At 41.6% G+C, this 23081-nt stretch overlaps 1 protein-coding gene across 3 annotated transcripts in view; it reads left to right on the forward strand.

Moving 5' to 3' along the window:
- The window catches only part of CEP89 (centrosomal protein 89), an 83550-nt gene that overhangs the window by 21522 nt on the left and 38947 nt on the right, over positions 1-23081 (forward strand). For 2 of the 3 annotated variants that reach the window (XM_014461980.2, XM_023759886.1), the window contains exons 5-12: positions 1252-1348; positions 6212-6240; positions 7389-7431; positions 9714-9932; positions 11931-12076; positions 17081-17131; positions 17298-17381; positions 20172-20275. In XM_014461980.2, coding sequence (XP_014317466.1) covers positions 1252-1348; positions 6212-6240; positions 7389-7431; positions 9714-9932; positions 11931-12076; positions 17081-17131; positions 17298-17381; positions 20172-20275 — 773 coding nt within the window. The remainder of the gene's footprint in view (positions 1-1251; positions 1349-6211; positions 6241-7388; positions 7432-9713; positions 9933-11930; positions 12077-17080; positions 17132-17297; positions 17382-20171; positions 20276-23081) is intronic. The other variant, XM_014461981.2, reaches the window with a different exon arrangement.

The raw sequence follows: 23081 nt of genomic DNA on the forward strand, positions 1-23081 counted from the left end.
TAAATTAAAACTTTTAAATTAGAATGTGGGTGTTTGAATATTGTGACAGTTCTCTGGTCTATTTATTTCTGTTTCTTTTAAATGTATTTATATTGATTCAGAGAGGGAGGGAGAGGGAGAGAGAGAGAGATGGAAACATCAATGACAAGAGACAATCATTGATTGGCTATCTCCTGCACACCCCCCACTGGTGATTGAGCCCACAACCTGGGCAGGTGCCTTGACTGGGAATCGAACCCACGACCTCCTGATTCATAGTTCGACGCTCAACCACTGAGCTATACCATTCAGGCCTTTGGTTTATTTATTGATGCATTAAATATACACAAAAGGTACATCAATCATAAGTGTACAGCTCAGTGAATTTTTACAAAGTATCCACCACCCAGATTTAAAACAGTATTAGTACCCCGGAAGTCCCTCTTTGTGACAGAGAAGGTCACTACTTCCCCCAGAGGTAAGCACTGCCCTAAACTCCAAGAGTAGATTAGATCCTAGAAAATAACCTTAGATTAGTTTTGCCTATTCTGAAAATTCTGTGAATGTAATCACATAGTATGCATTCTTTGGGGTTTTTTAGAGTCTTCAGTTATTGTGCATGCAGTGATTGGTTCATTCCTATTGCTGTATACTACCCCATTGTACAACTGTACCATCCAATTACTTACTCATTTTATTGATGATGGATATTTGGTTGTTTCCAATTTGGGACTTTCAGGAATAGTGCTGCTGTGAACATTCTGCATAGGGAGATGCTCACAGGCAGTGGAGGAGAGGGTTCCATTTCATGAGGAAACATTTACAGGGGACTCACAAGGCCCGCGAACATAACTGACCTCAACCCCAAACAGTTGCTGGACTGAGGGTTCTCACAGGGCAAGTTGACAGCACTTGTCTCACATGGAGATGATAACACGGTAACAGTGCCAGCGTAGGATGGTATTGGGTGCTACGCACAGCAGGCCAGATGCAGCCCCTTGTTCTGGCTTGGTCTCTGGAAGGAAGGAGGAAGAGAGGCTGCCCAGGCAGCATGGGTGGGGTTTGAAGTTCTGGATGGCCTAAGTGTAGTTCCAATGTCATTGCTTTTGCCACAGGGCTTTTCCTAAGGAATCCGAAGTTTTGTCCCACCCTTTCAAGTGTAGTCCTTTTGTCTCTCAGGGAGGGAGGTGGCACTGAAGAAAGTATGGGATAAGCCATTTGAGTTTACTGGGAGGAAATTTGATCACATGTTTGCTCCTTTGTCTCTTGTAGCAAAAGGTTCCATTGTCACATGCGGTGGACAGTGAAGATGAGGAAAATATTTCTGAGCAAGATCCACCTCTTATATCACAGCATACACAAGAAAAAGGTAAAAAAAAACACAAAAAACAAAAAAAAAACAAAAAACCAAACACCCACAATTTTTCAAATAGTAAAAACATTTTGTGACAATAAATGTTGGTTAACTTGGGGGAACATATAGCCATTGCACCTCCATACTGTGATTCTGTTATTACAAGTAGGAATATTTCTGAATTTTATTTTCACTGGAGGTAAGTTACTCCAGAGTCAGTTGCCTGGATATTAGGTTGTACTCATTTTGGAGTCCATTTCGTAAGTTCTGTCTGTCAGCCCTGAGAGGACACCTGGGGAAAAGGGCTACGGCTCAAGCTCTGAAACTCTACACACTCCTTCCCCCTGCACCCCGACCGAGGCCTGGCGTTGCAAGGGCTGGAGCCCAGTGGTCTCCATGCTATCTCCAGTGCCTGGAGCTGGGCCCAACCCACAGTAGGCTGTCTCTAAGGGTTTGTTGGATGAATGAGTGCACAGACCTGTTTATAATAGAACTCTAACTGTATGTTGCCAATTGTCTGTATATTTTGTCTGGCACTGTGAGAAATTCAGAGTATTATAGTAAAGGTAGGGAACTCTTTTCAGTTTCCTAAAAGATGGCTTATGTTTGAGAAGTGAGAAAGAGAGCCTGACATACAGTGGGCACCAATAACTGCTTTATCAGGACCCTCCTGAGAGTTGCTTGTGCTCAAGGAGAGGTGATTGGAAAATAGAATGCCAGCTAGTAATACCTGGGCCAGAAACACCAATTGGTTAGGTCAGTGGTCAGCAAACTACGGCTCGTGAGCCACATGCGGCTCTTTGGCCCCTTGAGTGTGGCTCTTCCACAAAATACCACGTGCGGGCGCGCACATACAGTGCAATTGAAACTTCGTGGCCCATGCGCAGAAGTCAGTATTTTGTGGAAGAGACATCAGTGTGAGAGTGAAATATTGATTGGTTGCCTCCTGTACACATCCCGACCCAGGATGGAATCCACAACCCAAGTATGTGCCCTAACTGGGAATCAAACTGGTAGCCTTTTGTATTTTGTTCCAGTCCCTTCTCACCTGCAAAGTTTCTGTTGAGAAATCAGCTGACAGTCTTATGGGAGCTCCATTGTAGATAATAACTGCCTTTAAGATTCTCTCTTTGTCTTTAACCTTTGGCATTTTAATTATGATGTATCTTGGTGTGGGCCTCTTTGGGTTCATCTTATTTGGGACTCTATGCTTCCTGGACTTGTGTGTCTTTTCCTTCACCAAATTAGGAAGTTTTCTGACATTTTTTTAAATAGGCTTTCAATTTCTTGCTCTCTTCTTTTTTGGCACCCCCATGAAGGTTGGTACTTTTTAAAAAAATATATATTTTTATTGATTTCAGAGAGGATGGGAGAGGGAGAAAGAGATAGAAACATCAATGATAAGAGAGAATCATTGATTGGCTGCCTCCTGCACACCCCCTAATGGGGATCGAGCCCGCAACCAGGGCATATGCCCTTGACCGGAATCAAACCCAGTACCCTTCAGTCTGCAGGCTGATGCTCTATCCACTGAGCCAAAACAGCTAGGCCTGTTGGTACTCTTAATGTTGTTCCAGAGGCCCCTTAAACGGTCCTCATTTTTTGGATTCTTTTGTCTTTTTGCTGTTCTGATTGGATGTTTTCTGCTACCTATTTTCCAAATTGCTGCTTTGATCCTCTACTTCACAATCTACTGTTGATTCATTTTACTGTTTCTTCATTTCAGTTATTGTACTCTTTATTTCTGTCCTTTTTTATGTTTTTTATCTCCCTTTCTATGTTTTTATCTCTTTGTTGAAGTTCTCACTGAGTTAATCTATCTTTTTCTAAGTTCCTTGAGCATCCTTATAACCATTATTCTTTAAAATATATATATTTTTAAAATATATTTTTATTGATTTCAGAGAGGAAGAGGGAGAGAGAGATAGAAACTTCAATGTTGAGAGAGAATAATTGATCAGCTGCCTCCTGCATGGCCCTTACTGTGGACCAGCCCAAAACCCGGACATGTACCCTGACTGGGAATCAAACCGTGACTTCCTGGTTCATAGGTCAACACTCAACCACTGAGACACACTGGCCTGGCTGTCACCAGTATTTTGAACTTTGTATCTCTGGTAGATTGCTTGTCTTCATTTTGTTTAATTTTGGGGGGGGGGGCGGAGTTTTGTCCTGTTCTTTCATTTGGGACATGTTGCTTTGTCTCCTTGTTTTGGCTGCCTCCCTGTGTTTGTATTAGGTAGAGCTGCTATGTGTCCCAGGCTTTGTAGAGTGGCCTAATGTAGTACATGTCCTGTAGGGCCCACTGGCACAGCCTCTGTAGTAACCCGAGCTGAGCACTCCAGGTGCAACCCCCCACCCCCCACCATATATGGGCTATGTACACTCTCCGGTTTAGTAGTTGAGCCTTGATTTCTGTCAATGGGAGGGATTGACTCCCAGGCCAATCAGCTGTGAGGATTGGCCAAGACTATAGCAGAGGAGCTTTTGTGTAGGGGCCGACTACATGGAGCAGGACTTGCTTCAGCAGGGCTCAGTGCCAGATGAGTCTGCTGGTGGAGGTGATTGGGTGATGCTCTCGTGTGGTCTGAAGCTGTCCTCTGGGTACATTGGCCCAGGAGCCTCCCTGGAGGTGCAGGCCACAGTTAGCCACTGCTTGTGCCATGCCAGGGACCACCCAGCATGTGGCTCATGCAGATAGTTGCCACTTGTGCTGGGTTTGGAGGTGCCCAGGAGAGGCCAAGCTATGAACCAAGGCTGGCTGCTGCTAGTACTGGGCTTGGGCTGCTTGGCAAGAGGTACAGGGCATGCTGAGGCCAGATGCTGCTTGTTTGAGATTTATGAACCTTCGAGAGATTTTAGCAAAGTCTGAAGTTCAAGCCAAGAGGCTTGGGTGGGTCTGAAAGTTGGTTGAGGATCTCAGGGAATCACCCAGGTAGGATGAACAGTGTTAGCCAGGTAAATGGAGACTCAAGTATGTGCCTGCTGCCAGCTCTATGGGGGGAGGACTCAGCAAAGGAACATGTCTTCTGCTAGCACTTCTGTCTGGGAGAAAGCTACCCCTCTAGCCCTCACCCCAAAGCCAGACAATTTAGTTCCTATGTTCAGAGCAAGTGAGTCTGAGTAAGTCTGAGTGTGGGCCCTTTAAGAGGAACTGCCTGGGACCCCAGCAGCCTTCCGTCTTACTCAGACTCAATCTCTGTTGTATTATGGGGACTTCTGTTCCTGGCCCTTTAACCCTGGGCTGGGACTCCTCCCCAGCTGAGATATCCCTCCTGATTCTTAACCTCCTCACATGGGTGTGGGACATGACCATTCTGCATTTCTGCCCCTCCTACCGGTCTCCCTGTGGCTTCCTTACTTATAGGAGTTCTGTTCAGCTAGACTTCAGGCAATTCTCAGTGATGGTTGTTCAGTAGTTTAGTTGTAATTTTGAAGTGGTCACGAGAGATGTCAGTACTGCGTTTACCTACTCTGCCATTTTGACTAGAAGCCTGTTTTTACCCCCCCATTTAATCCCCTGCCCTCCCCCAACTTTATTTTGTGAAGAATTTAAGGGACACATAGAAGATTCCATTAAATAGGAAAGCAGTAGATCTGATATAGCATTGGAAGATACCAAATCAAGAATATTGTAACAGTTATTAAAAATGTAAATTATTTTAATTAATTTTTTTATCAGTTTAAACATTTGCTCATCAGAAATTTATTCAGCTTACTGTGTGCCAGAAATGATGGAGCCACAGCCTTTACCCTCACATTCTAGTTGCAGGGGAGGATGTGTAGACGGTAAACTGCCTGGGTGCTAAGGCTGCTCGTAGAAGTGGGCACAAAGACCAGAGAGCATTCAACATTGTCTGCCAGTTGTAGAAAGTGGCAGGGAGAAGAGGCCATTAGGCCAGAAGGACTGGGTAGGATTTCAACTGGTGCCCAGTCCAGGCTGCCCCAAAACACATGATCAAAACCAGGTTTGTTAATATTGAATGTCAACTTTAATTGGAAAAATGTTTAAAAATACATTTTTTAAAAAGGCAGTTTGTTTAAAAATAGTGGATTAAGATGACTTTTTGGTAAAAAATAAGCTCTTCATTGATTAGTTGCACAAGTGTTGGTAATTGTAATGAACCAATAAGCAGATTTATAATGTTGTATGCATCTTTAAGCATTTTTGTTTGTTTTTCTGAATTCTATATTTTTTCTTTTTGCATATTTGCTTCTAATTTATTTCTCAGCCAGTTTTTTCTGCTCTGCAAATTAATTGTGGAAAGTTAAAAGCAATGAACTTCTAAAAAGTTGAAAACCCAACTTTTCACTACAACAAGAGGTACAGGCAAACTGGGTCATAAGGTCAACCTCTTCATGGAGGATATTAATCACAAGTATATATTTATAAGTCGAAAATGAGTTACTGGACAAGATTTGTTTTCATGTGTGTCATTGAGGCAGTTTGCTTCAAGGAACAACTACTGTTCTGACCAAGTTGGATGCTACTTCCAGGCAGGGTAGGCCCAGCCCATTTGGGGAATGGCAGGTGGAACCTGTGGAGGGAGCACTGGGGTGGGGTATGTTGGAAAGATGGGGAGGAGCCCTACATGGAAAGGGCTCAGAGCCACACTGAGGCATTTGGCCTTGGTTCTGCAATCCTGTGAGCCACTGAAGGTGCTCAGGAATGAGCAGGATAGTCAAGGATGAGCAGTTCAGAGCTGGGCTCCCGGCCTCACTCTGGGACCAGCTTGCCATGCAACCTGGCCACGCCTGCTGCCTCTCCCTGCCTTGTTTAGCTCCGCTGTAGAAGGTGAGTTTTGGTGATTGTACTCTTCTGAGATGTCAAATGTCTTTATCTGCTTTTAATTTTTTCTCTCGTCTTTTTAAAATCAGATGGTGAACATTCTGTTCTGACTTTAAAGGTAAGATTAGTTTTTCAAAAACTGGTTTTCTCAATAGATTGAATTTCTACCATAATGTTTAAATAACTTTTGATTTTTTGGGGGGGGAACCTCCCTTAAGAGTTCTTTCTGATTGGATGTTTCTTCCTTTTTTTAATCCTCATCCAAGGACATGCTTAAAGAGAAGGGAGAGAGAGAGAGAAATATCGATCCATTGCCTTCCCATGCACGCCCCAAGCAGGGATTGAATTCGCAACCCAGGTGTGTGCCCTGACTAGGAATCAAACCAGCACAGGACGATGCTCAACCAACTGAGCCACTGCGGGCAGGCTGAATGTTTTTTTTTAAATACTTAAAAAACTTGAAGAAATTCATATTTTCCACACTTTAAAAATGAAACTAATGTATTGAGAGGTTTGCAATCACTTACATAATTTGTAGAATGAATAGACAATAACTAATTTGCAAACATGGAAATAGTTCTAACTTAAGTTTTGAATTGTGTGAGGTCATAGGAATTTAAAAATTAAACATTTCTCAGTAGACTCTATATATAAAAAAGCCTAATATGCAAATTGTCCCCATGGGAGTTTGACCAGACAGATCGCTTGCTGTGATGTGCACTGACCACCAGGGGGCGGCGCAGAACAAAGGAAGGCCCCAGCTGGCAGCCGGAAGGCTCCAATCGGCCCTGATCACCAACCAGGCCTAGGGACCCTACTGTGCACAAATTTCATGCACCAGGCCTCTAGTTAATTTATAAACCTCATCTACTTTTTCAGTAGAAATTAGAAACTTAGTATCAGACTGATGTGTAATGGAAAAATTAACAAAAGTTAAAGCTTTCCCTTTCTTCGAGGTTTTGTGTTGAAAAGCAAGAACTTATATTCTTTTCTCAGCACCCTGAAAAACGTGCTTCTCTGCAGTTTATGGGGTCTTCTTGCATGTCCCAAGGAGAAAGTCCTGGCTGGAGTTTGCTTTGCACATCTCTCTGCTCAGCACCTGCAGCCATATCACATGCTTTAAGAATGTGAACTGATGGCCCATTACTCATGGGACCTACATATAAAGACAGTGACTGACTGAACTTACAGGCAAAAAGGCAGAAAGTTTGAACAGAAGATGCTAACACTCTCAATTTATTAGGCTCATGACTTTTTTCCCCTTAGGATGAAAAAACACCATTATGTGGAAAACCTCCACCCTCCCCAGGTATTTGCCTTTTGAATTTGATTATGATTGAAAAGCTTATAGTGGAAATATGTCCTCTGGAGCTGTGCTCAGATCCTGGGAGTGGGGGCTGGAAGGACCTGTGGGATGTGCTTAGATACTGGGAGGGTGGGTATATGCAAATAAGGGTTCTGCTCTGGGGCTGGAGGCAATGTGAGATTTAGAGCTGTTTTCTGGGGCACTCTCCCCTATAATGTTTGTGGAGCTTCGGTAGCTTTCAAAGTGAATTTTGTAAATTTTGCCTGTTAGGCTTCACATCACTATCCAAAAACTGTATTGGGTATCAAGACTTTTCAGCCTGTCCTCCATTCTATCTTAGTGTTGACTTGACTTTCAGCCATTCTATCTTTGTGGTTTTGGTGTTGTTGTAGGAGTTTGCTAGGGCTCTGACTTCTAGCCCATAGGCTCATTCGTCTTTGTATATATCCTGCCACTTAGCCCATCCTTTGAATTGATGTATTACTCAAAATGTTTGCTTATATGATTTCTATGAAATATCAACAAGCATCTCTTTGAAAATGTTAAATATACTTATTCCAAAATCTTGTCATTTTTGTGCCAGCCACTCTCTCCTCTATAATTTGACTTGGGTGCTTCTCTTGGCTCTGACACTTGCTGGTTCTTGGTGGTGTGCCCCCCTTGGTCCTTGAGAGCCCCTGTTGGTCTGCCTGGAGACGCTGTATCTGCTTACTGCAGGCTGCTCAGATGGGGAAACCAGCAAGGCTGCCAATTGTACAGCCTGTCTCCAGTGACTGACGGGCCAGTCAGGGGTTTTAGGGGTCCCTCTTCCTTATGGGATTCTACACCCCTTCGGGCCTGCCCTGCCTCTCAGACTTTAGTGCCTGCCTGGCCCAAAGGATTTGAGCCCCATCTGGTGCTCTAACTGGACATCTTCTAGGCCATTTAGGTTCCTATTATCTGCCAGGGGGAGGCATCTCCACCTTTTGTAGCTGATGTCTCCTGACCTATTTTAGGCTGCAGCTTCTGTCTTCAACCTAATCTCAATTGTTTTCTTTCTGGGGTTCCCCTCTTGTTCTCAGTGTAGCTGTGGAGTTACTCATTTCTTAGCCTTTCATGTTCTAAAGACTGGATATATGCGTATCAGGGTCAGAGGGTGTTATCTGGAGTCACCTGTCCCCTCCCTAGCTTTTGCCTGTCCCCTGGGGGTATGTGCTGAATCTACTGTCTGGAGCCACTAGCCTTCCCCCCCTTGTCTATCCACAGAAGCTCTGCTTCTGTTTCCACCTCCATTTGGAGGTGTGCCCTGGCCAGGGAGCCCATTGTAGTTTTCACCTTTTTTGAGCTCCGTGAGCATATCTCTCCACGGAACATCGCTCTGTTTTCTTCCCATCTTTCCTTTTTCTTTTCTTTTTTTTAATATATTTTTAGTGATTTCAGAGAGGGAGAGAGAAACATCAATGATGAGAGAGAATCATTGATCACTGCCTCCTGCACTTCCCCTACTGGGGATTGAGCCCACAACCTGGGCATGTGCCCTCGGCCGGAATCGAACTTGGAAACCTTCAGTCCGCAGGCTGACGCTCTGTCCACTGAGCCAAACCGGCTAGGGCTCTTCCCATCTTTCTTGCTTTTCCTTCTTAAAATCCTTTGTGATCTCTGGTTTCCTTCTCTCCATGGTGCCATCAGATACTGCCCACATCCTGGTGGCTCCCCTCTGTTTCAGCTGAGGCTGCCTTCAGCACTGTGGGCCTGTGTCCTAAACCGAGCTTAGCTTCTCTTGCTCCACTTGTTTCCTTGTCTGGCTAAGTGTCTTCCAAACGCAGATCTTGATTTGCCCCTCCCTGTTGGGTCCTGTGGGGCTTTAGCCCCTGAGTCTTTCACTCATATATCCCTTCTCTGTTCCCATCGTAGTGCTGCCCTCAGAGCTCCTCTGGGCTGGGCCTCATTCCTTCCCTTTCTTTACTGCTGCCCTGAGGGACTCATCTGAGAGTAGAACCTCTTCTTTGCCCAAAAACCTTCCTGGTTCCTGGTGGCCTTCACTCTGCATATTATGATATGCAAGCGCCCCCCCTGAGTCCTGCTTCCCCCTCTGTCACCTCTCTTCTGTCATCCACTGTACACTGTCGTCTCATCAGGCCACTCATTCTTTCTTGTGCAGGCCATTCTCTTTCCCAGGAGCAAAGAGGATAACATGAGGCCTGACACAAAGTTGCTAACATGGTTTTTCAAATGAAGTCTCACGTAATTTTGATGTAAAATTGTAAATGTCAATATTTTAAAACGTTTTCCTTATACCTTTTCAGATATAACTGGTAAAACACGTCAACGATGTATAGAAATAACCAAAGAAAAGTTTGAGGAATTAAAAGAAGAAAATTTGCATCTGAACACAACAAACCAAACACTTACTCTTGAACTTAACATAGTAAAACAAGCAATGAAAGAACTACAATTAAAATTTAAGAGAATAGTAAAAGAAAATGGAAAGCTGAAAGAGGCTGAGAAGGCATCCTCTAAGGAAGGTGGGGACAACTACAGTTTTTTAATTAAAGGAACAAACAGGACTTAACTCATTTTCTTATTTTGAGAGTTAATATTTTAGGTTGTAATATTTATTGATTTTAATGTTGATATATTTTAGGTTCTTTTGTGAAATTTGACTTTATCTGCTATATCATTATTATTATACTAAAGAAATTCTAATACTTCTGGATTTGATGCTTAGGAAAGGAACTTTACATATATCTCATATAAAAGTGCCTTTTCACCACATATTTACCAATAATGAGGATTATATTTTTTTGCTAATTTGATAGGCAAAGAAAGAATCCCATTTTTAAAAAAAATATATTTTATTGATTTTTACAGAGAGGAAGGGAGAGGGATAGAGAGTTAGAAACATTTGACCAGAATCGAACATGGGACCCTTCAGTCCGTAGGCCAACGCTCTATCCACTGAGCCAAACTGGTTAGGGCAGGAATCCCATTTTAAATTGTATTTCTCTTATTATCAGTGAACTATTTTTTTCATATTTTTGCATATAATTTTCTTTTTCTTTTATAAATTTTCCCACTTAAAAAAACATGTTTTTATTTATTTTAGAGAAAGAGGAAGGGAGAGGGAGAGATCAAAACATAAACATTTTTTTATGTTTTATCCCTAGCCGGTTTGGCTCAGTGGATAGAGCGTTGTCCCACAGCCTGAAGAATCCCAGTTTGATTCTGGTCAAGGGCACATACCTGGATTGCAGGTTCAATCCCCAGCCCTGGTGGGGACACGTGCAATAGGCAACCAATGGATGTGGCTTTTCCCCTCCCTTCCACTCTCTAAAAATCAATGGTAAAATATCCTCAGGTGAAGATTAGCAACAACAAAAAAAGATAAATAAAATATAAAAAACATAAGCATCTATTGGTTGCCTCCTGCACGCCCACTACTGGCGATCCAGCCCAGCCAGGGCTGCATTATATTCTTTATTCAGGTTTCTAATGTCAACCTCTTAACAATAGTACAGTTGTCCACGGTAAGAAGTTAACATTGGTATGTTGTTGTTTTTTAAATTCTCACCCGAGGATATGTTTTTTTTGGAGAGAGAGAGAGAGAGAGAGAGAGAGAGAGAGAGAGAGAGAAAGAGAGAGACATCGATGTGAGAGAGAAACATCAATTGGTTGCTTTCCATACACACCCTGACTGGGGACCAAACTCACAACCTAGGTGTATGCCCTAGGTTGCATATACTGCAACCTTTTGGTACATTGGATGACGCTCCAACCAACTGAGCCACAATGGCCAGGGCTAAATTTTCTGACTTTAAATTGAGATATCTGGCTTTTTCTCATTGTTTTTTAGGAGCTCTTTGTGTATTAAGGATGTTCGCCTTTGTCGTGTATGTAATATTTTCTCTGTTTGTTGATAATTTGAATCTAAAGAATATTTTTCTTTTATGGCTTATGCCCTTGATGTCAAGTCCTTTTTACCTCTCAGGTTATACATATATTCACTGATTTTTGTCTCTATACATCTATCTATTTATATAAGGCTAATATTATTACCTGAAGAAAGATTATATCATTTTCTTCATATAGACCTTGCATATTTCTTGTCTTAGTCACACTTATTTCTAGATACTTTACATTATTTGTGTTATTACTTTGTGGGATCTATTTTCTATTATGTTTTCTAATATTTGGGAAAGTTATTTTAATAAATTTTCCATTTATACTGTATGATTTGCAAGGCAAATATTTATATATCATTGGAAACAATGACTTTTCCTTTTCAATCTAAAGTTTTTATTTTACCTTAATTAGTTGTACATGTAAAAATTTCCACAAACTTCCAAAGTGTTGACTATTTAGTGTTAAAAAACTTAGAAACTTTTATTCACTTGAACCTATATATTTGTAATTCACTGCCTCTGTGAGCCCAAAAGGGAAAAAAGGGCAGATGGTTCGCAATTCATATAAAATCTTAATCTATTTGATTCACATTCTTAGAGTATGATATTAATTTTTTTCAGTAGTTGCTGCACCTGAATTACTTTATCTAAGAAAACAAGCTCAAGAACTGGTGGATGAAAATGATGGTTTGAAAATGACTGTCCATCGTTTGAATGTAGAACTGAGCAGATATCAAACAAAATTCAGGCATTTATCGAAGGAAGAGGTAATGTTTCCAATTAAGAAAAATCGGCCTTTTTTTAGCCTTTCAAGTTGAATTGAGGGATTCATATTTATTACAATTTGGCATAAAAAGACACATACAAAGCACAGCATATTCTAGGGACCTTTCTATTTCCTTCTTCTCCCCTCCATCTCCTCCCTTCCTTTCTTCCCGTCCTTCCCTCTTTTTTTTTTTTTTAATATATCTTTATTGATTTCAGAAAGGAAGGGAGAGGGAGAAAGAGCTAGAAATATCAGTGATGAGAGAGAATCATTATTGTCTACCTCCTGCACGCCCCCACTGGGGATGGAGCCCGCAACCCAGGAATGTGCCCTTGACCAGAATTGAACCTGGGACCCTTCGGTCCACAGGCCGATGCTCTATCCACTGAGCCAAACCACCTAGGGCTCCATTCTAAGTCTTGTTCCTCAAGTTTACAACTGTAATTTATCAGTGCACTAACTCTCAAAAGAAGACAGACTAGTTTATACAGACCCCAAATCACCTAACTCTAGTCAATGGGACTTGCATTCATGAGTCCCACACAGGTTTATAGCAAACAAGGAAGTTTTTAAATGGGCTCAGCAGCACACCCCCAAACTCCGAAGCTGTATCCTAGGCTCAGCACAAAGGGAGCATGCAAAAATGGCCATCTCCCACTTTTTCCCTTAAAGGGGTGTAACTGCATACTTTCCTGACTGCTGCCTGAGGGTCTGGCTTCTAATCATCCTGTGTCTATGTGCTGACTGTAGTCCCCTCGTTGGGACACCGTGGGTCTTGGTAACTCCTCAACTACTGGGAGCCACTAAGAACAAAGACAGTGGACTATCACAAAGGTTTGAAAGGCAGCCAGGAACTCCAACTGAGCTGATTGGTGAGGTTCATCTATAAGAGACCGTTCTGCCAAGACTAGGAGAGGAGGTTGCTTTATCTAATTAGCAGCACTAACTCAGAGGGTCCAGGAAAATGAAGAAAGGAAGGAATGTGTTTCGAACAAAAGAACAAAATTAATCTTCAGAAACCAGCCTTAATGAAATGGAAATAAGTGATTTACTCAGTCGTGTAACAGTCGTAAAGATGCTCATCAAGGGAGCTCTCTCTCTGGGGAGCACGCCCACACCTTTCTTCCTTCTCAGGCATGCATCTGAGGGGCCCCACGAGACTGGCAACCAGGAGAGCAATAGGCGGAGGCAGCTTGTCCTGGGCTAACCCCCGAACCTATCTCCAAGGCCCCCTGTTCTCTGACTCTCCAATGAGCCAAAGCAGCCCTGCCTAGGCTCTCTTCTGTTGCTGCTTCTATCCTAAGCTCTTCCTTGTTTCACTGTCCCCAGCTTTCACAACAGTACTCTCAAAACCAAAAAATTAAAGGTGCTCATCGAGGTCAGGAAAGCAATGCATGAACAAGTGAGAATTTCAACAGAGAAGATATAAAAAGGTACCAATGAAATCATAAAGCTGAAGAATACAATAACTAAACTGAAAAATTCAATAGAAGGGTTCCACAGCAATTGGAAAATATCCTCGGGTGAGGATTAACAAAATAAATAAATAAAATTCATCCAATCAGAGAATCAAAAAAGAATGAAAAAATGTGAAGATAGCTTAAGGGACTTAGGGCATACCATCAAGCAGATGTATATACACATTATAGAGGTCTCAGAAGAAAAAGAGAGAAAGGGACAGAAACCTTATCAAAGAAATAATGGTTGAAAACTCCCCTAACTTGGGGAAAGAAACAGATAACCAGATTCAGGAAGTCCAGAGTACCAAATTAATCTAAGGAGACCCACACCACCCTAGCCGGTTTGGCTTAGTGGATAGAGTGTCGGCCTGCGAACCAAAGGGTCCCGGATTCAGTCCTGGTCAAGGGCACATACCTTGGTTGCAGGTTCCTTGGGCCCTGGCCCTAGTATAAGGCAACCAATCGATGTGTCTCTCTCACATTGATGTTTCTCTCTGTGTCTTTCTCTCTCTCTTTTCCACTCTCCCTGGAAACCAATTGGAAAAGTATCCTTGGGTGAGGATTAACAAAAAAATAAATAAGATAAATAAATAAAATAAAGAGACCCACACCAAACCACATTATTTTAAATTGTCAAAAGGTAAAAGGAGCACGCAAAATGGCCACCTCCCACTTGGAGTCAGTGAGTCTCCAAGAGAGAATCTTAAAAATAGCAAGAGAAAATGTTCTTCATGTACAAGGGAACCTCCATAAGGCTATAAGTGGATTTTTTCAGCAGAAACTGCAGGCCACAGGGAGTAGGATGATCTATTCAAAGTGCTGAAAGAAAAAATTCTGCCAAATAAGAATAGTCTACCTGGAAAAGTGGTCCTTCAGAACTGAGATAAAGAGTTTTCCAGATAAACAAAATTCAAAGGAGTTCATCACCAGCTGACCAGCCTTACAAGAAATGTTAAAAGGAATTCTTCAATGCCCAGCCAGTGTGGCTCAGTGGTTGAGTGTTGACCTATGAACCAGGAGGTCACAATTTGATTCCCTGTCAGGGCTTATGTGCAGGTTGCGGGCTCAATCCCCTGTAGTGGGTGTGTAGGAGGCAGCCAATCAATGATTCTCTCTTATTGATGTTTCTATGTTCCTCTCTCGTCCTCTTTGAAATCAATAAAAAAATATTTTTTTAAAAAATAGAGTTCTTCAAGCTGAAAAGAATTGGTACTAATTAGTTAGTTTGTGTTTTTTTTTAAATATATTTTATTGATTTTTTTACAGAGAGGAAGGGAGAGGGATAGAGAGTTAGAAACATCGATGAGAAACATCGATCAGCTGCCTCCTGCACACCCCCTACTGGGGATGTGCCCGCAACCAAGGTACATGCCCTTGACCGGAATCGAACCTGGGACCCTTGAGTCCGCAGGCTGACACTCTATCCACTGAGCCAAACCGGTTAGGGCAGAATCGGTACTAATTAGTAACAAAATCATATGAAAGTATAAAACTTACTGGTAAAGGTAAATATATAGTTAAATTCAAAATACTCCAATATTGTAATGATGGTGGGTAAATCATACCTCTAGTATAAAGGTTAAAGACAAAAGTATTCAAAATCACTATACAATAATTTGTAATTGGATAAACAATATAAAAGGGTATAAATTATATTAAAAACAAAATGTGGGGTGGTGGTAAAAATATAGAGCTGTGTGTGTTTAGTGTGTACTGAGACCCACCAGTGACCCAGTGAGGGGAATTGTAGTGAGCATGTAGATGCAAGCTGATTAGAAGCTCAAAGTTAAGTTTTTATTTGCTTAAAATGACTGTTAAAAATGTCTTATGCAAGCCTCATGGTAATCACAAAGCAAATACCTATAATAGATGTGCACAAAAGAGAAAGAGAAAGGAAGAATCAAAGTACACCACTACAGGAAAGCATCAAATCACAAAGGAAGAGAGCAAGAAAGGCAGAAAGGAATTACAAAACAGCCAGCAAACAGTGAACAGATGGCAACTAAAAAGGCCATACTTAATAATTAATTTAAATGAAAGGACTAAATTCTACAATCAAAAGACATAGAGTGGCAGAATGGATAAAGAGAAAAAAGATCCAACTATATGCTGCCTACAAAAGACTCACTTCAGCTTAAGGACATACTTAGACTGAAAGCGAAGGGATAGAAACATACATTTAATGTAAATGGAAGCCAAAAGAAAGAAGGGGTAACTATGCTTATATCTGACAAAATAAAGTTTAAATTAAAATGGTAAAAGAGACAAAGAAGGTTATTACATAATGGTAAAGGAGGCAATTCATCAAGAGAATATAATAATTGTAAATATTTATGTACCCAATATCAGAGCACCTAAATATGTAAAGCAAATATTAACAACTGAAGGGAAAAATAGCAATAATAGTAGGGGACTTCAATACCCCAATAATAGATAGATCATCAAGATGGAAAATCATAAGGAAATATTGGACTTAAACTACATGTTAGATCAGACAGACCTAATACAGAACTTTTCATCCAACAGCAGCAGAATATACACTCTTCTCAAGTGCACATGGAACATTCTTCAGTACAGATCATATGTTTGGACACAAAACAAGTCTTAATAAATTTAAGAATATTGACATATCAAGCATCTTTTCTGACCACGGTGTATGAAATTAGAAATCAAGTATAAGAAAATTTACAAATATGTGGACATTGAACAACATGCTACTGAACAACCAGTGGGTCAAAAGAGAAGTAAAAAAATACCTTAAAACAAATGAAAATGGAAAAGGAATAAAAAATACCTCGAAACAAATGAAAATGGAAGCATGACATGCCAAAACTTATGGGAAGCAGCAAAAGTAGTTCTAAAGGGAAATTTATAGCAATAAATACAAACATTAAAAGTAAAGAATAAATAAATAACCTAAGTTTACACCTTGAGGAACTAAAAAAAGACTTTTAGTTCAAAGTTAACAGGAAAAATAAAATGAAAATCAACAGAAATAAATGAAATAGAGACTAAAAAGACAACAAAACACATCAATGAAACTATGAGCTGGTTTTTTTAAAAGACACACATTTGACCAGCCTTTAGCTAGACTAAGAAAAAAGAAGGTGATTCAAATAAAATTAGAAATAAAGAGGAGGCATTAGAACTGATAACACAAAAATACTAAGGATCATAAGAAACTGTGAACAGTTATACTCCCCAAAATACTACATGGTATTTAAAAAAAAAGTTGAACTAGAGAAAATAGGTGAAAGTTGAATATATTCTGTAGATTAGAATATAGTATGTCACTGTTGAGTTCTTGATTTTTATGATGGCAGTGTGGTTGAGTAAGTGATGGTTTTTCTTTTTAGGAAATATACACTGAAGTATTACAGGAAAGGAGGCATTGTATCTCAAATTATTCTCAAACATTCCAAAAGAACATTTTTCTACACATATAGATGCATAGATTGCTGATGCATAGTTGATTAAGAATATCTTAAGGCTTAAAATTTCAGAAGTACAGTTTAATTTGTCTTCAAAATGTGTTTTGTTCTTAGAGTATAAATATTGAAGGCCTACCATCAAAGGGCCCTATACCACCCTGGTTGGTAAGTAAAAGTTATTTAATTTCAGGCCCATATTTTCTGGGCTATATTTGAATAGCTATTCAAATCCATTCCAAATTAAGTGTATTTTATCATCTTTAAAAAAATTTGCTGGTTGTGTTTAGATGTAAGAAATATATTAACCTTCTTTACCAACCGTTATCTTCAGTTGGATATAAAGTACCTGTCACCCTTGTTGCTGGCTTACGAAGACCGAATGAAAGAAAAAGACGAGCTCATCTCCACCCTTCAGGTAGGTTGGCAGGTGTCAGAAGAGACAAGGTTTATTAAAAAATACGACCATTTTAAACTTTGAATACCTATTCAAACATCTAACAGGTACTCAAATGTTTGTTAAAGGAAAGGAGAAAGGAAGGAAGGAAGGAAGCAGGCTAGGAGGCAGGGAAAGAAGGAAGAGGGGAGGCAGGTTGGGAGTGATGGGTGGAGCAGGAGGGGTGGGCAGGGTTAGATGGAGTTATGGAGGGACAGGGTGGTGCTGCATTGGAAGTTCCCGGACAGGCAGCCCCACATGGGCTGGGGTCTCAGGGTGCAGGAAGGCAGCCGTGCAAGGCACTTCTTTCCTGATTGTCTGCAGCTGCAAACACCACTGTTAGAAGGGACATTTGGGCAGACTGGGGACGGTAGCAGGCCGTGAAGAGGCGACCTCAGGGAATTCCAATTATTGAGCTGTTGGAAACAGTGAGAAAGTGAGGTTTTCATTCTTTTCTGCCTTGTTCACCTGTTTTTTGGAGGAACGGCTTCTGGCAGTGGAGCTCATTTGCATTACACAGGAGACCCAGGCTCTGTGGGTGTTGCAGATATGTCCATGCCTTTCCAGGCTGCATACCTCTAGTCCCTCATTGAAGTGGCCAAAGAGATCTCTGGAAGTGGAAGGGTCCAGGGAGAGAAGTGTTGGTTTTCCTGGGATCCCTGGGTCTCTTAAGAGTCACCAAGCCTTTTCTTGTTACACTGTCCCATGTACATGGCCCATGTAATACAGTTTTAAAAAATATTTTTTAAAATATTTATTGATTTTAGAGGAAGTGGCGGGGGGGAGAGAGAGAGAGAGAGAACCTCGATTTTTGCTGTTCCACTTATGTATACTCTCATTGGTTGATTCTTGTGTGTGCTCTGACTGGAGATCAAACCTGGTGGGACAACTGAGCTGACCGGCCTGGGCTATAATGCAGTTTTGAAAATTTTCTTCTAGAGGACAAATTAATCTTAGACTGATTGATGAAATATCCACCCTAATAATTAATAAAATTACTAATTCAGTGCTCTTTCTAAAATGGGTCAGGAGCTCTGGCCAGATAGTTTAGTTGGTTAGGGCATCATCCAGTACACCAAGGTTTTGTGTTTATTCCTGGTCAGGCTTTTACAAGAAGCAACAATGACTGTATAAGTAAGTGGGACAACAAATCAATGCTTCTCTTTCTCTATGAAATCAGTAACTTAAAAAACCCACAGGAAACATTTTCTGTAAAGGGCCATTTAGTAAATAATTTAGGCTTTGCAAACCATGCAGTCTGTGTTTTACAACTACTCAGCTCTGCTGTTGTACCATGAAAGAAGCCATACACCCAACAAGTGAGCATGTCTGCATCCCAATAAAACTTTATTTACAGCCGGGCTGGCATGACTCAGTGGTTGAGCATCGATCTATGAACCAGTTGGTCATGACCTATGAACCAGGTTGAGAGTTTGATCCCCACTAGGGGGCATGCAGGAGGCAGCCCATCAATAATTCTCTCTCATCATTGATGTTTCTATCTCTCTCTCTCTCCCCCTTTCCCTCCCTTTCTGAAATCAATAAAAATATATATTTTTTAAAAAACTATATTTATAAAACAGGCAACTGGCCTGTGGGCTTTAGTTTGCCTGACCCCTGTTCTGAAAAGAGCCAGTGGACTACCAGCAAGTGGGAAGTAGAGGAGTTACTTGGCATTGTATTAAGTTAACAGGTATAAGCATAAATATCTGTTGGTTGGGAGAAGAAAATATAGAAGCATCCCAGAATAAATATTGGCACCTAGGATTCTCACTGAAGGACAGCACAACACTAACACTGGCCAAAGGCTGCCTGAGAAAAGCTGAGATGGAGAAGGCCCAGCAGAGTGCCACAGGTGTATGTTCACCTGAAACCAATCCTATCTAATAAAGACAGAATATGCAAATTGACCATCACTTCGCAACAAAGATGACGGCACCCACAGCCAATAAGGAGGGAATATGCAAATTGACGTGACAAAGATGGCGGTGGATGGGCCGGGACACTTGCCATGGCGATGACGCAGGTGTTCCGCCTCGCTCTGGCCGCTCCGGGCCTCTGGGCAGCGTGCGAAGGCGGAAAGGCGGCTCTGGCTGGAGTGAAGGCGGTGCCAGCAGCTGGGGAAGGAAGGCCTATTCTTGCACGAATCTTCGTGCATCGAGCCTCTAGTATAAAATAAGATTGGATGTTAGCTGTACTAGTAATTAAATTTTTAAGTGCCACAAACACAGACTTAGGAGTAAAAAACTAAGACCAAGCAACAGTCCCGGAGTTGGGGCTAATGACTGATGAAGCTGTACTGACTGAGGGCATTAGCAGAGGCTCTCCTGTAATTGTAATGGAGCCAAATTAAGAGACTCCAGCCCCCACACTAATCTCTTGAAAAGGTCTTATTTTTATCTAAAAAAGCTCCATTTTATCCTCCAAAGTCTTTAAACAAAGGAAAAATTATAGTGTTTACAAGCATCTCTGCTTTTCTTATGGCCTTTTTATTTTTCCAAGTATTTGGCAGTTATAGAAAAATGTTATGAAATTAGGATTTGAATGTTTAAATCCTGAGGTTCAGCGTCCCTTGTGCTCAGCATTGTTTTTATCTCGTGTTTTCTCATGAGACTGAGCGCCTCCAGGGCAGCACTTGGTGTCAGGCTGCTGTTACTGTGAGACTCGCTAAAAAGCTGTTAGCATTTGACTTTAGCACAGCAACAGCAGTAGAACTAAGAAATATAGGTATGTGTGTATGTGTATATTATGTTTACATAAATTTTATTTCAGGAGGAAATGAGAATGTTCAGGATTCGTGTCCAAGAAGTAGTGAAAGAAAATAAAGAATTGCACCAACAGTTAAACAAGAATGGTACTGTTACCAGTGAGGAATGGCAAGTAGTGTTGTGTTTCTGATATTTTACTAATTAAAAACAAAAGATAATGTGAATAAACTTTATGAAATAATTAAATATATTTTCTTTTTTAAAGTAAAACACTTTAAGGGAGAATTTCCAAGAAATTAATAAGGTATAATGAAACCCTAGTAGTTTATTCTAAACTTGTATTTTAAAGATTACTTTAAAAATTCTAAATAGGTTTTTAAACCTGAACTATATTTACTGTCCCCATTTTTATTTCCTGACGTATTTTTCTACAGTGCTTTTTCCGCCCCATACCTGTTGGGTCCCACTCTTTCTTAGACTCCTCTATTCACGGGGCTTTAGCACAGTGAGCCCTTGACACAGCTCTGCCCTGCCCTGCCCTGCCCTGCCCTGCCTTGCCCTGCACTGAGTGTTGCCTCACTTCATCCTGTTGCTGATGCTGCTCCCCTTCCCCCCTCCAACCCCCCTACACTCTTAGTCACCCATAGGGCTGCTCAAAGGGGCTGGTCAGTAGTTCTTCCTAGAAGCAGAGTTCATTGCTCCCTTGTCTCACTTTCTGCCCTAGCCTTAAGCTCAGGCTGTGTTCTCACACCTGTCACACAGTAGCTGCCTGTGTGTTCCACATCTGTCTCCCTTTCCTCTGTGAGCTCAAGGGCAGGGCCACGTCCTGTTCGTCCGCACAGCAGCAACAAATGCCTACTCACTGAATTTGAGAATTTTCAAAAATCTAAAGGAAATATCCAGGCAAGACTAAGAAAGCAATAACTATTTAGATATGTCTTTTTTGCTTGGAGTATATGTTATGTTTAGTATTTTTTAAAAAATATATTTTATTAATTTTTTTATAGAGAGGAAGGGAGTGAGATAGAGAGTTAGAAACCAATCAGCTGCCTCCTGCACACCCCCTACTGGGGATATGCCCACAACTAAGGTACATGCCCTTGACCGGAATCGAACTTGGGATCCTTGAGTCCGCAGGCCGACGCTCTATCCACTGAGCCAAACCGGTTAGGGCTGTTTAGTATTTTTTAAAGTATGTCAACATTCCTGGAAAAAATTAAATATTTTCCATATGTGAGATTCAGAAATTTGGAATCGAGTCAACAGCATTCTTACTGGTAGGTCAGTTTTCCTGATTTTATGGTCACTGATGTGCCAGTTGGGACTGGCCTGGCAGCTACTGGATCTTGGTGCACTGTGACTTCTGTTGAATTTGGATTTTCTACTGTCGGGTTTCCTAGTATCTCCCCCTTCAAACCTCCTTGACTAGCTGCCTGGGAAGCAGATCAGTGAGACTGGGCCTCACGTGCCTCTAAGAGTCCTCATGAGAAACTGGAACCTCAGATACTTTCTCTAACCTGTATATAGCTGTAAGTGAAACCTGTTTACTTTTCTTTTCTTTTTAAATATATATATTTTATTGATCTTAGAGAGGAAGGGAGAGGGAGAGAGAGATAGAAACATCAATGATGAGAGAGAATCATTGATCGGCTGCCTCCTGCATGCCCCCTACTGGGGATCGAGCCCACAGCCCAGGCATGTGCCCTTGGCTGGAATTGAACCTGGGACCCTTCAGTCCGCAGGCCAACGCTCTATCCATTGAGCCAAACCAGCTAGGGCTACTTTTCCTTAAAATAAAAATAAGAATAAATAAGTCGTAACCGGTTTGACTCCGTGGATAGAGCATTGACTCATGGACTAAAGGGTCCCAGGTTCATTTCCGGTCAAGGGCACATACCTCAGTTGCAGGTTCCCTGGCCCTGGTCGGGGTGTGTGCAGGAGGCAACCAATTGACGTGCCTCTCTCACATTGATGTTTCTCCCTGTCTCTCCCTCTCCCTTCCACTCTTTCTAAAAATCAGTGGGAAAATATCCTCTGATGAGGATTAACAAAAAACACGCAAAGAAATCCTATATAATACAAGGCTAATATGCAAATTGACTGAACAGCAGAACGACTGTCGCTATGACATGCACTGACCACCAGAGGGCAGACACTCAATGCAGGAGCTGCCCCCTGGTGGTCAGTGCGCTCCCACCTGGGGAGCGCTGCTCAGCCACAAGCTGTGCTCACGGCTGGCGAGTGCAGCAACCGTGGCGGAAGCCTCTCCCGCCTCTGCGGCAACGGTAAAGATGTGTGACTGCCGGCTTAGGACCATGAGGAGCGGGGCTAAGCAGTACATCAGAAAGATCATACCATGACCAAGTAGGATTTATCCCAGGGATGCAAGGATGGTACAATATGCGCAAATCAGTAAACGTTATACATCACATAAACAAATTGAAAGAAAAAAAACCACATAGTTGCCCTAACCAGTTTGGCTCAGTGGATAGAGCATCAGCCTGCGGACTCAAGGGTCCCAGGTTCGATTCTGGTCACGGGCATGTACCTTGGTTGCGGGCACATCTCCAGGAGGTGTGCAGGAGGCAGCTGATCGATGTTTCTCTCTCATCGATGTTTCTAACTCTCTATCTCTCTCCCTTCCTCTCTGTAAAAAATCAATAAAATATATATTTAAAAAAAATAAAATTAAAACTTAAAAAAAAAAACCCCACATAGTCATATCAATTGATGCAGAAAGAGCATTTGACAAAATCCAACACCCTTTCTTGATAAAAACTCTCAGCAAGGTGGGAATAGAAGGATCATACCTCAACATAATAAAAGCCATATATGACAGGCCCACAGCCAACATCATACTCAATGGACAAAAACTAACACCATTTCCCCTAAGAACAGGAACAAGACAGGGATGCCCACTCTCACCAGTCCTGTTCGATATAGTACTGGAAGTATTAGCCATTGCAATTAGACA

Source organism: Myotis lucifugus, unplaced genomic scaffold (genome assembly GCF_000147115.1).
Source record: "Myotis lucifugus unplaced genomic scaffold, Myoluc2.0 scaffold_164, whole genome shotgun sequence".
Taxonomy (NCBI): Eukaryota; Metazoa; Chordata; class Mammalia; order Chiroptera; family Vespertilionidae; genus Myotis; species Myotis lucifugus.